This window comes from Orcinus orca, chromosome 12, assembly GCF_937001465.1.
Source record: "Orcinus orca chromosome 12, mOrcOrc1.1, whole genome shotgun sequence".
NCBI classification, from domain to species: Eukaryota; Metazoa; Chordata; class Mammalia; order Artiodactyla; family Delphinidae; genus Orcinus; species Orcinus orca.
Window position 1 is genome coordinate 78,598,897 of NC_064570.1, and position 13,260 is coordinate 78,612,156.

Consider the following 13,260-nt stretch of genomic DNA (forward strand, 5'->3'; position numbering starts at 1 on the left):
GGGATGTGGCCACAAATGCAAAGCAGAAGAGTACTCCAATTCGAGACTTCAGATGTGATGGAATATGGCAAAATCCTTTAATTTTCCAGACATGTATTTGACCCACCAAGACCTCCCTTCCTTGTGATTTTCCACCCACTATTTATTAAAGATTAAATACCTGATACTTTTTATATCCCAGGAGAGAAGTCACAATAGAAGCCGTAAGGGTTACTGGACTTTTATTGCCACCTTGAAGCTCGCTGTGGATCACTCTTCCTGGCTCCCAGAATTCACCATTGGATTTTTGATGTCCTTTGAGCCAAGCATATGCTCTGTGTAACACATTCTGGTCAATGTCTATGTAAGGATCAGCTTCGAGGAAACATCTTAAAACAAAAGCTGACAACCTTGGTGAAAAGGGGGGAAAAATTACATAAAATACACTTTATACAGTCCTCCAAATTATACTGAGCAATAAAACACCAGCAATAACAACCCTTTTCCCCCATCAGAAGATTCACCAAAGGGCCAATCACTGAAGATAGAACAAAAGGAAGAAAGACGACAAAGAGACAACAAAGTGAACAGCTCAGCTGGGCCAGTGGGCACAGCTTCCCCTTGGGTGTGGCTGGGAAATTCCAGGTCAACTCACAAAAGAGCAGAGTTGGTAAGAACTTGGAAATCATCTAATCCCGCCTCTTGATTTTAAAGGTTGAGAATTCGAAACTCAGAGTTAAATAAACTGTCCAAGGTTATTCATCTTTGGACTGTTCCGGGTATTTACCAAGGAAGATCTCATCACACACTTAGCTCAACCCTAAAGCAGTGGATGAAGTATGTTTAGTTCACAATCAAACTGTCGTGCTTTTGAGTAGAAGAAATGGATATTTTCTCTCCTATAGGACAGGAATCAGCAAATTACAGCCTGTAGGCCAAATCTGTCTGCGCCAAACACAGCCCACAGTCTGTTTATATGTGCCTCTCCCCACTGCACAGCCCCCAACCTCCACCTAAGAACAGTTTTTAAACGGAGAAAAATAGTGAGGATGGGGACTTCCCTGGTGGTGCAGTGGTTAAGAATCTGCTTGCCAATGCAAGGGACATGGGTTCGATCCCTGGCCCAGGAAGATCCCACATGCCGCGGAGCAACTAAGCCCGTGAGCCACAGCTACTGAGCCTGCGCTCTAGAGCCCGTGAGCCACAACTACTGAGCCCGTGTGCCACAACTACTGAAGCCCGCATGCCTAGAGCCCATGCTCCACAAGAGAAGCCACCGCAATGAGAAGCCCACGCACTGCAACAAAGAGTAGCCCCAGCTCGCCACAACTAGAGAAAGCCCGCGTGCAGCAACGAAGACCCAACGCAGCCAAAAATAAATAAATACATTTATTTTTAAAAAAAAAGAAAGAAAGAAAGAAAGGGTGGAGGGAAAAAGGGAAAATATGCAACAGAGGCTCTATGGGGCCTGCAATGCCTAACATATTTACTATCTGACCCTTTAAAGAAAAAGTATGTCAGTGTCTGCTACAGAACATTAAATACTGAGGTGAAAAGAACACCAGGCAATAAAACACTGAAACCTTTCTATTTATGGATCTACATCCTGACTCGCGCCAAAAGAAAATATGAAGCAGATCTGTTTCATCCTATAAAAGATTTAGTGTGGCAAACATTACTAATATTCAATATGATGCAGTTCTCTTTCACTTTGGGTACGCAGAAGAATTCACTTCTTTGCCCACTTGAAGTTAGGCATGGCCATGGGGCCAGCTCCGCTCATGGTAAAGTGATAAGAAATCTTATACCGGGCTGAAGCTTCTAACTGCCACTGCTGGATACTCCAGCCCTCTGTCCCCAGGCTGCAGCAAGCCTAGAGGCTCAGGGTGAGTTGGTGGCTGAAACAAAGACTGCAGAGCCCCCTGCTGAGCCACAGTGGAAATGCAGCGTGAGCACAACCTTTGTTAATAAACCACTGAGATTTAGAGGGTTGTTACCACGGCACACCTTATCTAACCCTACTGACACAATTAGCCAATCTTTTTCTGAGTGAAAAATGAACTGAAGATAGTACAAGGAGAGGGTAATCATCCAAAATCAGCCATGTGGAGATTTCATTCTGGAGGAAACTCTGGAGGTTCATTACTTAACCTCATCACTGTTTTTTCACAAAAAATAAACTTAAAGAAACTACATTGGGGCTTCCCTGGTGGCGCAGTGGTTGAGAATCTGCCTGCTAATGCAGGGGACACGGGTTCGAGCCCTGGTCTGGGAGGATCCCATATGCCACGGAGCAACTGGGCCCGTGAGCCACAGCTACTGAGCCTGCGAGTCAGCTACTGAGCCTGCGCGTCTGGAGCCTGTGCTCCGCAACAAGAGAGGCCGTGATAATGAGAGGCCTGCGCACCGCAATGAAGAGTGGTCCCCGCTCGCCGCAACTAGAGAAAGCCCTCGCACAGAAATGAAGACCCAACACAGCAAAAATAAATAAATAAACTCCTACCCCAACATCTTCAAAAAAAAAAAAAAAGAAAGAAACTACATTGACTGTATTAATACAAAATTAGTGTTGATTGTGTCCAATTAAAAAAAGACCTATGTTGGGCTTCCCTGGTGGCGCAGTGGTTCAGAGTCCGCCTGCCAATGCAGGGGACGGCGGTTCGTGCCCCGGTCCGGGAAGATCCCACATGCCGCGGAGCGGCTGGGCCCATGAGCCATGGCCACTGAGCCTGCGCGTCTGGAGCCTGTGCTCCGCAACGGGAGAGGCCACAACAGTGAGAGGCCCGTGTACGGCAAAAAAAAAAAAAAAAAAAAGACCTATGTCACAATACTCCATATTTCTAACCAATTTTTCTTACCAGCTGCACCATCATCATATTTTATTGCTGCTTTTCCCACCAGAAAAGAGGGGGATTTATGACTTATCTTTTCTAAATAAAAACGTCTGATGTACTAGTGTTTTAAAACCATATTTAAAAAGGAGAATCTCTTTTAAAGCCAGGCTATGGAAAAAGCAGCCTCCAAGCTGATACAGAGACACATCTGTCAATTTCATGGCCATCGTGACCTAGTGAGAGCCCATTCGGTGACATGGATTTGTTCCATTGGCAAAAACACTTACCAAGTGCTCCCAGAAGGGTCATCATTCCCAAAAGCACTGAAAGAGCCATCTTCCCTCTGATAGAGAAGTTCTCTCTGGTAACCTGAAGACACCAAAATAGACAGATAATCAACGTAATCAAGTTGCAATGAAGGGAAGTTTCTAATCATGACTTCATATTGAGGAAACACGGGCAGAGAATGGGAAAGAAGACGTGAAATCAACTAACGTTGAATATTTTCTATATCATGTGCTGTGGGAGATTAAGAACATCAGGACTTTTCAAGTAGAATGCATAAAATAAGAACCGCGATAGCCCCAAACTGGAATAAAGTCAGAAGAATACCATCACACAGACAACAATTCTATCCATTCAAAAGCAAGTAAATTAAAAAGCGGAGTATTTAACTCTGTAGTGTAAACTACAATGGTTTCGATGCTTAGTCATCTAAAATTGTTTGCTACCTAAGAAAAATACTAGCTACAGGATCATAATTAAAATTTAAAGCTAAAACGAGAAGTAAAAATACTTTCTACTCTTAGACCACCAGCAGAAGGGAGAAAATTGCTAAATAATCTAACACAGTGGCTCTAGAATTTTTTGGTCATGACCAACTGAGGTAAACCCCCAAACTGACCTGTGCGCCCAAACGTCAACTCTGAGTTCTCACTAAATAAAAAGAACATGGTGGTGGTAATGAAGTCTCAGTATAGAACTAAATTGGGAAGGGCTTATGGCTCACAGATCTGCTTTAATAAAAGCAGATGTTTCATATTTGCAAATAAGTGGTTGCAAATAGAGGCAGATGTTTCATATTTGCAAAGCAATGCGTGCAGGTCTCAAAGTCCAGTGACTGAGAAATCATAGGCCAAACACTGAAAGAGTCACCAGACAAGCCCAATAAACCAACTCGCTAAAAATGATATTAGCCATAATTTATCAATAAAAAGTAAGCAGAAGCCAGGAACATTTCCAACGCAAGACTTTATCAGTGATCCTCTGATAACCAAGAATTCTTCCTGAAAACTACAGGATTCTACTACAGGAGGGGAGGGCACACAGAATGAACCCAGCAGCATGGCCATGTAGTGCCTGGCAAACATACTCACTGGTGAAACGTTGAATTCAATCCCCAATAAACTCTAGTAACAAAAACATTTTACTTTATGAATACCACATTTTAGAAGCATCAATAACTATAATTAATTATTCATATTTGACTAACAAAATATGAGTGTTAGTCATTTAAAATTCGTGAATTTGCTCTTGCCACGTCCCCAACTTTTCTCATTGAGCCTTTCCACAAGAAACTCCAGCCAGATCTGAGTATCTGATTTAAGCTACAGTAAGACAAAATGCATAAAAAAACAAGACACTGTTTCACGGTGATCTTTAAGACCTATGGTAAAAGAGATGGAAACAGCATTTAAGTGATGAGAGAGTTTTCTTAATTTGAAGAAGGGAGCGTTAGGTTATACTCTTTATGTTTAAAACTGAAATATTACAGCATGGTAACTAACCAGGCAACTTTTATCCAACTGTGACTAGGTGTCAGGAACTGGTCAAAGCCCTGCCAGGTATTAACTCAGGTAATGCCACAACTCTACGATGTAGAGGCTATCTGCTTTTTAGAGATGAAGAGACCTGAACTTAGAATATATCATGTGCAAGGTCACACAGCTCATAGGAACTGAAATTAGGCATTAGCCAAGGTCCATCTGTCTCCAAAGCTGCTGCTTCCTACTAACTCATAGAGCTCTTTCAATGATTAATACATGAAAAGTTCTTCGCACAGTACCTTTTACATTCTCTCGGTAAACAACAGATATCACTCCGTAACATAGATGTAGAAAAAGAATTTCTAACCACCAAACTTTTAAGAAAAAATAACTGACTACAAAAAAATTGTTTCAAACTTTTCCATGGCAAAACACTATAAACAAAGTTGAAAAACAGATGACAAATTAAAGGAAAATATTTGCAACATCTAAGATGGATAAATGGCTAATCTTCCTAACATTAATACTATACAAGTCTATGTATATGTTTTTATATATTAATACTATATATCTTCACATATAGATTATATAAAGAATTTTTTTAATTTAGAGGAAAAGATAAAAACTCCTATAGAGAAAAAATGGACAAAAGACAAGTACAGACATTTCACAAAAAACAAAGAAAGACAGACCTTAAGACAGGAAGAAATGTTCAACTTCATAATAGGTAAAATGCAAATGAAAACTACATATTGAGATACCATTTCTTACCCATCACTTTAGCAAAGATTCAAAAGCTTGACCATTCATCCTGTTGGGGAGACTGTAAGGAAACCAGTACTCATCCATTGCTAGAGGGAATTCCAAATGGTACAGCTCCTGTGCAGTAGAATGTCTATACCTTTTGACCCAGTAATCCTACTTCTAAGGATATATCTGAAGACATACCTCCAACAACACAAAAATATATATGCAGACGACTACTGATTGCAGCGTTATTTGTAATTGCAACAACATTGGAAACTACCTAAATGCCACCAAATTGGAGACGGGTTGAATAAACTGTGGTACATGTGTACAACGGAGTACTATGCAGCTGTGGAAAAGAATGAGGACTCTCTCTGAGCTGATGAAGAGCAATTTCCTGAAGTTAAGTGAAAAAGGCAAAGTCTAAAATAGCACACATAGTGTACTACCTTTTGTGTAAGAAAAAGAGAAAATAAAAAAACATACGTTAATTTCTGCTAAGAGAGAAAAAGAAAGAGAGAGAGAGAGAAGCTAAACAAGAAAGTAACGCAGAACGTTACCCCCAGAGGGTAGGGAGAAGGGATCCGAGAGGGAAAGATACCCCTTTGCATACACCTTTTAGAATAACTTTGACTTGTGGAAGCATGTTAATGTTTTACATATTCAAAAAGTAAAATAAACAAGAATGGAAAAAATTCAATGACAGGCACTATCAACACAACCTTAGTTCACTCTAACATGTTTTAATTAACCTTGAAGAAAACGCAACATATAATCTCTTCCTTTGTCAGAGCTGGTCAAGGATCACAGAAAAGCAGAGTAATTTTCTAATGTTCACAAAGGAAGTGAGCAAAAGAGGCCAAGACATTCTCCCTCAATTTCCAACTCAGGAGTAAATCTACCAGGTAGCAGAGTTTACGTGTGAACTCAATCTGATATAGGAGGAAGGGAAGGGGAGGGGAGGGGAGGGAAGGGGAGGGAAGGGAAGGGAAGGGAAGGGAAGGGAAGGGAAGGGAAGGGAAGGGAAGGGAAGCTCCAGGTCCCTCCATCACTAGAGGAGGTACTTCTGTGGGAAGATGGACCAACCTCAGGTGAGGACCCAGTGCCTCCAAGGCCCTGAATCACATCAACAATGGCAGTTCCAAGTATGAGTTATTGTAAAACCTTCAGAGAGATGAGATCATGGAGATGAGATCAGTGTTTATGGAAATTACCCTTCAGGTGGCTGCCCTCCAAGAGTTGCCATTAATATCAACAATTAGCACAGTTCTTCCACCAGGAGCAACGAGCCCAGAGAAGGGGACTTGCAGACACAGTCTACAGGTATGGAGTACATTTCCTGAGCTGGTTTAGATGAAACTGAAAATCCAAACCTCCAGCTCTGCTCCCTGGGCAAAAGAGGAGGGAACCCAAACCAAGTAGGTCTCCTGTGAGGAGTCCTTCCTTGTCTTAAGCCAGACATGCATCATTAGAGAACCCTCGGCTGCATCGTGATAGATGAGATAGGCAAAAAGATGGTTTTCTCCGAAAGTTTATGAGGAAATTAGAGTACTGCCTTCAAGTTCATAGTCTTACGAATAGCTCCTGAGTTACAAAGTAACAGCATAATCAGAATTAACAGACACTTCTAAAATTTAAAATAATGATTCATGAAATGTTGTTTATAAAGAGTCAGACAAGATACATACTTAGTGGGTGGTGAATTTTCTTTGAAATAGCCATGAATGGAAAATATTTACAATTTATCATAATAAAGAGGCAAGTAGCACTCATAGAAACACACAGAAAACTAACATTCTAAACATAATTTGACTTAGTTTACCACAAGTGTCAAAATTGTATACAAATAAATTAAGTAAAATTGGCTGCCCAATCACTTTCTCTGGTTAAAAGCTGATAAAAGTATCTCTGTACTAAAAGAAGAGTATTTGTTATCAACTTCCTTACTCTCTCTGACATGAATGGAAAGTGAGAACTTCACCAACGTTTTCTTTTTTAGCATCTTCACTATTGCCTCTAGCCGTTCTTGTGATGGCCAGATGCAGCATCAGAATTCTGAAACCTACTTTTTTCCTGTTTTTATTCCAATAGAGAAAATATAATGTGTTTTCAGCTAAGTTTGGTCTGAGTCTTACTTGAAAAACTGAGCCACATGCACTGCAATTTAAATATTTGAGAAAAACAAGGGGTTTAAAATCTCCAATTAACAGATCTGGGATTTCTAGTCCTTGTCAAAAACAGTTTCCATGTTACGGTTCTATTTTTCTTTTTCAGTGAAAGACACTTCATTCAATGATGTAGCTATTGTTTTGACCAGAAAAACAATAAGTTAGGTTACTGGGCTCCTGGGCCAAGCATGATTTAAGGAAAACCATGCGCTGTTCACAACTGACATTTAAGTAATATAAATCATGACTTGCGCCAAAGCCACTTTAATTCCTTAAAAAAATAAAAACAATTACAGTATATTTGAAAAAAAAAAAAACTTTGGCAAATGTGATAGCAAAAGAAAAAACAGAGTCTCTGAAATGAGACACTGATTTCATAATGAAAATCATTACACTGAGAAGTTTTTGTCCACTACTTTGAAATATAATTTAGTTCCGCATGTGAAAAGATACATTTTGAGGAGCTCATTGGACTGATTCCCATCAGCCATTTCACCAGCTCAAAAGGTAACACGTTGAAACCTCAGGTCACATTTCCTAGCTCATGAAAACGTGCCAAAGCCAGGGAGAAACTCTGGTGTTTAGAGAAAAAACCATGCATCGTGGAAACACCGGAGAGATCTTCTAGACCCGATCTCCACATTAGGACGATTAAACCTAAAGCCCAAAGAAGTTAATATTGATACGAATGCATTCACCCGTTCTGCACTTACTGAGGGGCCCATATGGTGATCCCATGGAGAAGGGATTCAACACAGTCCCCTCTGTCAGGGCGCTTACCTTCTAGGGCAGGAGACAGTCACATAACAGAAAAACAAGAACATTTTAAATACTGTTAAGTGTGATGAGGAATATACGATGCAATAATTTAAGTGAGAGCTGCTAAAAGGTCAGGGAAGGCCACTTTGAGGAAAACACCACCTGGATGATGAGAAGGAACCAGCCCTGGGAAGATGTGGGGGGAGAGTATCCAGCAGGCAGGACAGGTGGAAAGGCCCTCAGCGCCATGGAGCTGAGAGCACGCCAGACGCAGGCTGACAGAGCCCTGGGAGGGCGGCTTCAGGTGAGGTGACAGACGGGGCCTGGCATCCGCTCAGGGCTTTGCAGGCCCAGGCGAGGAACCCACTGGAGAATTTAAGGAAGTGATGTGATTCTGACATTATCAAAAGATCCCTTTTATTATAAAATATGCAGAGACTGTGTTGAAGGAGGGTGAGTATATTGGCAAAGGGTCTATTTAGGAAGCTGCTGGAGTAGCCAGGTCAGCAATGGCAAGTCAGAGTAGATCAATCAGCCTGGGATGGAGAGAGTGGGGAAATTTCACACTTGTTTTTAGAGGTAGAATGGACAGAATTTACTTGCTGACTTTAGACCCTATCTCCCTAGTTAGATGCCACTAACTATATTATAGCTGACAGTTCCTGGGCATTTACTGTGTGTTAAAATACCTCATTTAGTCTTCAAAACAGCCCTAAGAAGTGGCTACTTATTTACCCATGTCTTATAGGTGGAAAGAAGAGGCTGGGGAAACCAGCCCAGAGCAGGAGGCAGGGTTCAGAGCCCAGGCCTCATGGTCTCCACCGCCGGTGCTGTAACCACGGCTCTACCTCTCCCCCGGTGGGAATCGCCCACCTCACGGCTGCAGTGCTCTTCATTCTGCCACAAAGCTTTTTCTGCCCTCTGGCTGCTCCGTGCCTTCTAACAACCAGCAAATGTGACGAAGCCTCCCAAGCAATGCAGGGCTGCTTTGAAATTGCACGGTGGCACCTACCTCGCCGGGATGGGCCTGGGGACCAGTGCTCCTTTTAAAGAAAACAGATACTGAGGATTTGGACTGTTCATTTTTTAGGGCATCTACTAACCCAGAGCAAAGTGTCTAGGACAGAAACTCAAATTATTTTTAAGGCATGAATTATTGTTCCTTAAATGGTTCAAACTATAAAATTTATTCTGTCTCTTTAAAGCATTGATATTTGATTAGCCAACCTTATAGTTCATAAAGCATATAAGATATGCAATCAATGGCATTTTCTAAAATATTTTACTTTATTTTATTAAAATATCCCAAAGGATGTGTATCAAGTTATAAAGCACCAGTCTAGGTCCTACATACTCCCTACCTGAAACTAGCCAACCTAAATTTCAAATACAAGTCAGAATCTTGCCTTAAAAAGGTGCTGAATTAAACTGTGAAAATAGTTTTTACTCATCTCTTTAAATATATGGCAGTGTGCAAAGATCTCACCTGAATTTAGCGTGGCACACACCACACCAAACAGAGCCCCTGGTACCACTGCTTAAACTTAATTAGAACCAAACCTGGAAAAAGCAGCTCTTGTATTTACATACTTAAAATATGACTGATTCACTTTAATAATTAGTAGATTTTATCAAGCAAACATAGTTCACAGTTCATGAAGACCATTCCAGGTAGAGGACATGCAAAGATGCATTATATGAAGACATGAGTACCTGGAAATCACAGGGGAAATATCTTAGTATATAAGTACCATTTTTCTTGAAAAATTAATAACGTATGTTTTCTACGAATATGATAAAACATCTGATTTTTTACCATTCTCTTTAAATAAATTAATAGCTAAACTGAAAAAAAAAATGACTGATTCACAAACATACGCAGAAAGGAGAATAATTTTTAATGGGCAGCTCAGTATAGAAAGTACCGATTGCTAGATCTTGGAGAATTTCCTAGAGGACTTAAGGACCTGGGCCTGAGATGTCATAAATGCCTGCAGGGCCTGGCTCTAATCTGAGGGAAGCTATACCACTATCTCCTACACAGCAGAACTCGGGTCACACCCAGCCCTGATCCCAACGCTGGCCTCCCACACAGCAGGCAAGTCCTGACTCGCAGCTCCCTTACTTGCACTCAGCCCTTGTCTGCCAGCCTAGCCCAGGGGGCACTCAGGACACTGACTGCAGCTCAGCCCCTTGGACCCAACATCTTACAGCTCCCTCTGGTCTAACCTGACACCCAGATTCTAACGTCTGGTTTCTCCTTCCCTACAGAACCCGTGGTCCTCTCTTACTATTTTATCAGAACACCCATTGAGACCTCTTACACCTTGGTCACACTGAAGCATCTTGGCCCAATTCCGACTCCTCCTACATCCTCCCCTATTGCTTCCAACAACCTAAGAACGTTGCAAAGTAACGCTATCTCATGGCGTTCTGAGCATGGACTACAGAGTCAGACCACCAGGGGAACCGTGGGTAAGTTATTTAGCCTCCCTGTGCCTCAGTTTCCTCATTTGCAAAAGGGAAATAATAACAGTACCCCTACCTCCAAGGGTTTTTGTGAGAATTAAATGAAAACATTTGTACAACAAATAGGGCTCGTTATTATCATTATTACATAGAATTTAGTTTAAGATAATGAGGGAACCTAGAAAAAAAGCCCACGTTAAAATAATGTCTTTACTAAGTTTTCTCATTCTTAACTGTGGAAAAGTTAGCCAAACCACTAACAGCTTGCCTCTTATTGGCATTTAACCCATTCATTGTAAAAATACATAAATAAAACAAAATTCAAAGTCAGGGTGGAAAGTGTTGATTCAATTTGTAGATTATACTGAACAAGCATTTTCCTATTGTATTGCCTGAACCATTCTAATCTTTATCAGTTTGATGGACAGCAGGTACCCCAGACTGTGCAGAATGGTAAACTCAGCCACACAGAGATCTTGCTAGAGGTCCCCTAATGGAAGCACAAAGCTTCCAAACTGTGACTTTGGGTGGCTGGCTTTTGGAATATTCGAGGAAATCAAGTCTACATTATTATTATTAAAAATGCCTCACAACTGTCCATTTTCTCCTAAGTATGGACACAGATAGAGCATGGACTCTGGGGCCAGAGAGTGAGTTCAAATCCCAGCTCTGCCATCACTTGCTATGTGACCCTAGCAAGTTAGGTAACTTTTCTGTGCCTGAGTTGCTTCGTCTGTAAAAATAGGAGGATGATAAGCATATACTGATTGCGCCCAGTAAGTGAGATATTATGGAAGGTGCTTAGAACACTGCCTGCCTCAGTAAGCATCCACCGATGTTATCTGTTGTTATTAGCAACTTGTAGACACAGAGCCTGGTGTCTGCAAACAGTATCAGCCTCTCCAGGAGCCAGGGCAGAGTCCTCACCGGTGTGGCGTTTCCCGAGTGGCCAGCAGGGGCCCCCATACACACCCTTCTCTCCTAACCCCCCAACTACTTGAAATGTTAAACGCGCTGAGAAGGTCCCCACCACAGGAAGCCTCGTGTGTTTACCAGTGGACTTTCTCCACTGAACAGGGACTTCCCTGGGAGGAAAGGCCTGACCTCCTGCTTCCTCAGCACTGGAAGTGACCCTGGCCCTAAGTGATGCTCTAGAAATGTGGAATGAATACGCATTCCTTCAGATCTTTAAGTGGCTTTAAATGTCCAACCCCTTATGAAAATACAAACCCCTCCAGGAACAAAATCCTTAACAAACATCTTAGCAGCAATCAGTGAGCCCTGAGCTGAGGACGAGTGGCGGCAGTGTCCCACTGCTCACACTTCTAGCACATTCCACACCATCTAGTGCCACAATCACAGAGCAAAGACAAAATCTGTCTATGTTGAAATATGGTCAGAGTCAACTCTGACCAAAAAAAAAAAAAAAGAAAAGAAGAAATGTATTTTTACAAATAAAAGTATGTTTCTAAAATGCTTACCTTGCCTCATAAATGAAAGGGCTTTTTCTTTTAAATTCTCAGTCAGCTGTTTCTTTTTAGTCAGGTAGTCCAAAACGTAAATATTTGGAGCAAAATTTATCATGTTCTGTTCGCCACAGCCATAAGGCATTCGAATGAGTGAGGCTAAGCCACTGATGGAAGAACCAAGAATATCTCCTGAAAGCACAAGATATTCATTACATTCAGCAAATCCTCAGTGACTGTACCGCCTGGTGGCAGAGAGGTGTCCACTGAGGGCAGAAAGCATCTGAAGCAATATTACTACTCCACTGCGTGGAGCACAGTATTTATAGAAACTTTACATCAAGCTTTTAGGAAGACTGGTCAAATAAATGACAATACAGTGGTACTGAACTTGTAGATTATGTGACAAATTAGGAGACTGTTATAGCTCCAAGATACAGTACACGTAAGCAAAAACCAAGTTTAAAATAAAATTTCTGAACAAAAATGTCAGGAATTGCATTAGGAAACCATCGTTCTTACATGGGAAAGAAATGTTTCATTATTAATATTCTTCACATAAGTAGAATTTATTTTGATTTCCTTACTAATACACTACAAATTCTTGAGAAACGATGTTTTCCAGGGTAGGGTGGTGGTATTTTTCAATGTGCTCTATTTATCAACAACCAAGTAGAACTAACAAGTATAAGCATTTCAATAAATCTCAGGATCAAAAGGGTTAAAAATATGCTTCAAAGTTAGTAATATAAAGTGAAACAAGACACACACTTACCCACATTCCTCTAACCACAGTCTAACACCATAACTCAAGAAAAGAAGGAAGAATTTAGAAATGTAAAGGCTGAGTTCTAATTCTGGCCTCACTACGGTTGAACTGTATAGAGAAGAATATTCGTCAATGTGGTTTATTTTAGAAACTTACCAAGTCCAAATACCTAGTAAAAATCTGCTCCAGAAAACATGAATCCAAAAAAGAGAGGAAGATCTTCAGGTGGGTAGGCTGCCGCCATGCTAGCATATCATGTCTCAAACTTTAGATATTAACACAGAGAAATAAATACCACTGCAG

General features: G+C 41.1%; 1 protein-coding gene across 4 annotated transcripts in view; it reads right to left on the reverse strand.

Moving 5' to 3' along the window:
* The window catches only part of CD109 (CD109 molecule), a 138,011-nt gene that overhangs the window by 19,987 nt on the left and 104,764 nt on the right, over positions 1 to 13,260 (reverse strand). For all 4 annotated transcript variants that reach the window (XM_033428617.2, XM_049695428.1, XM_033428620.2 and 1 more), the window contains 3 exons: positions 12,204 to 12,380; positions 3,101 to 3,182; positions 161 to 389 (listed from right to left, as the gene is read on the reverse strand). In XM_033428617.2, the coding sequence (XP_033284508.2) occupies positions 161 to 389; positions 3,101 to 3,182; positions 12,204 to 12,380 (488 nt within the window). The remainder of the gene's footprint in view (positions 1 to 160; positions 390 to 3,100; positions 3,183 to 12,203; positions 12,381 to 13,260) is intronic.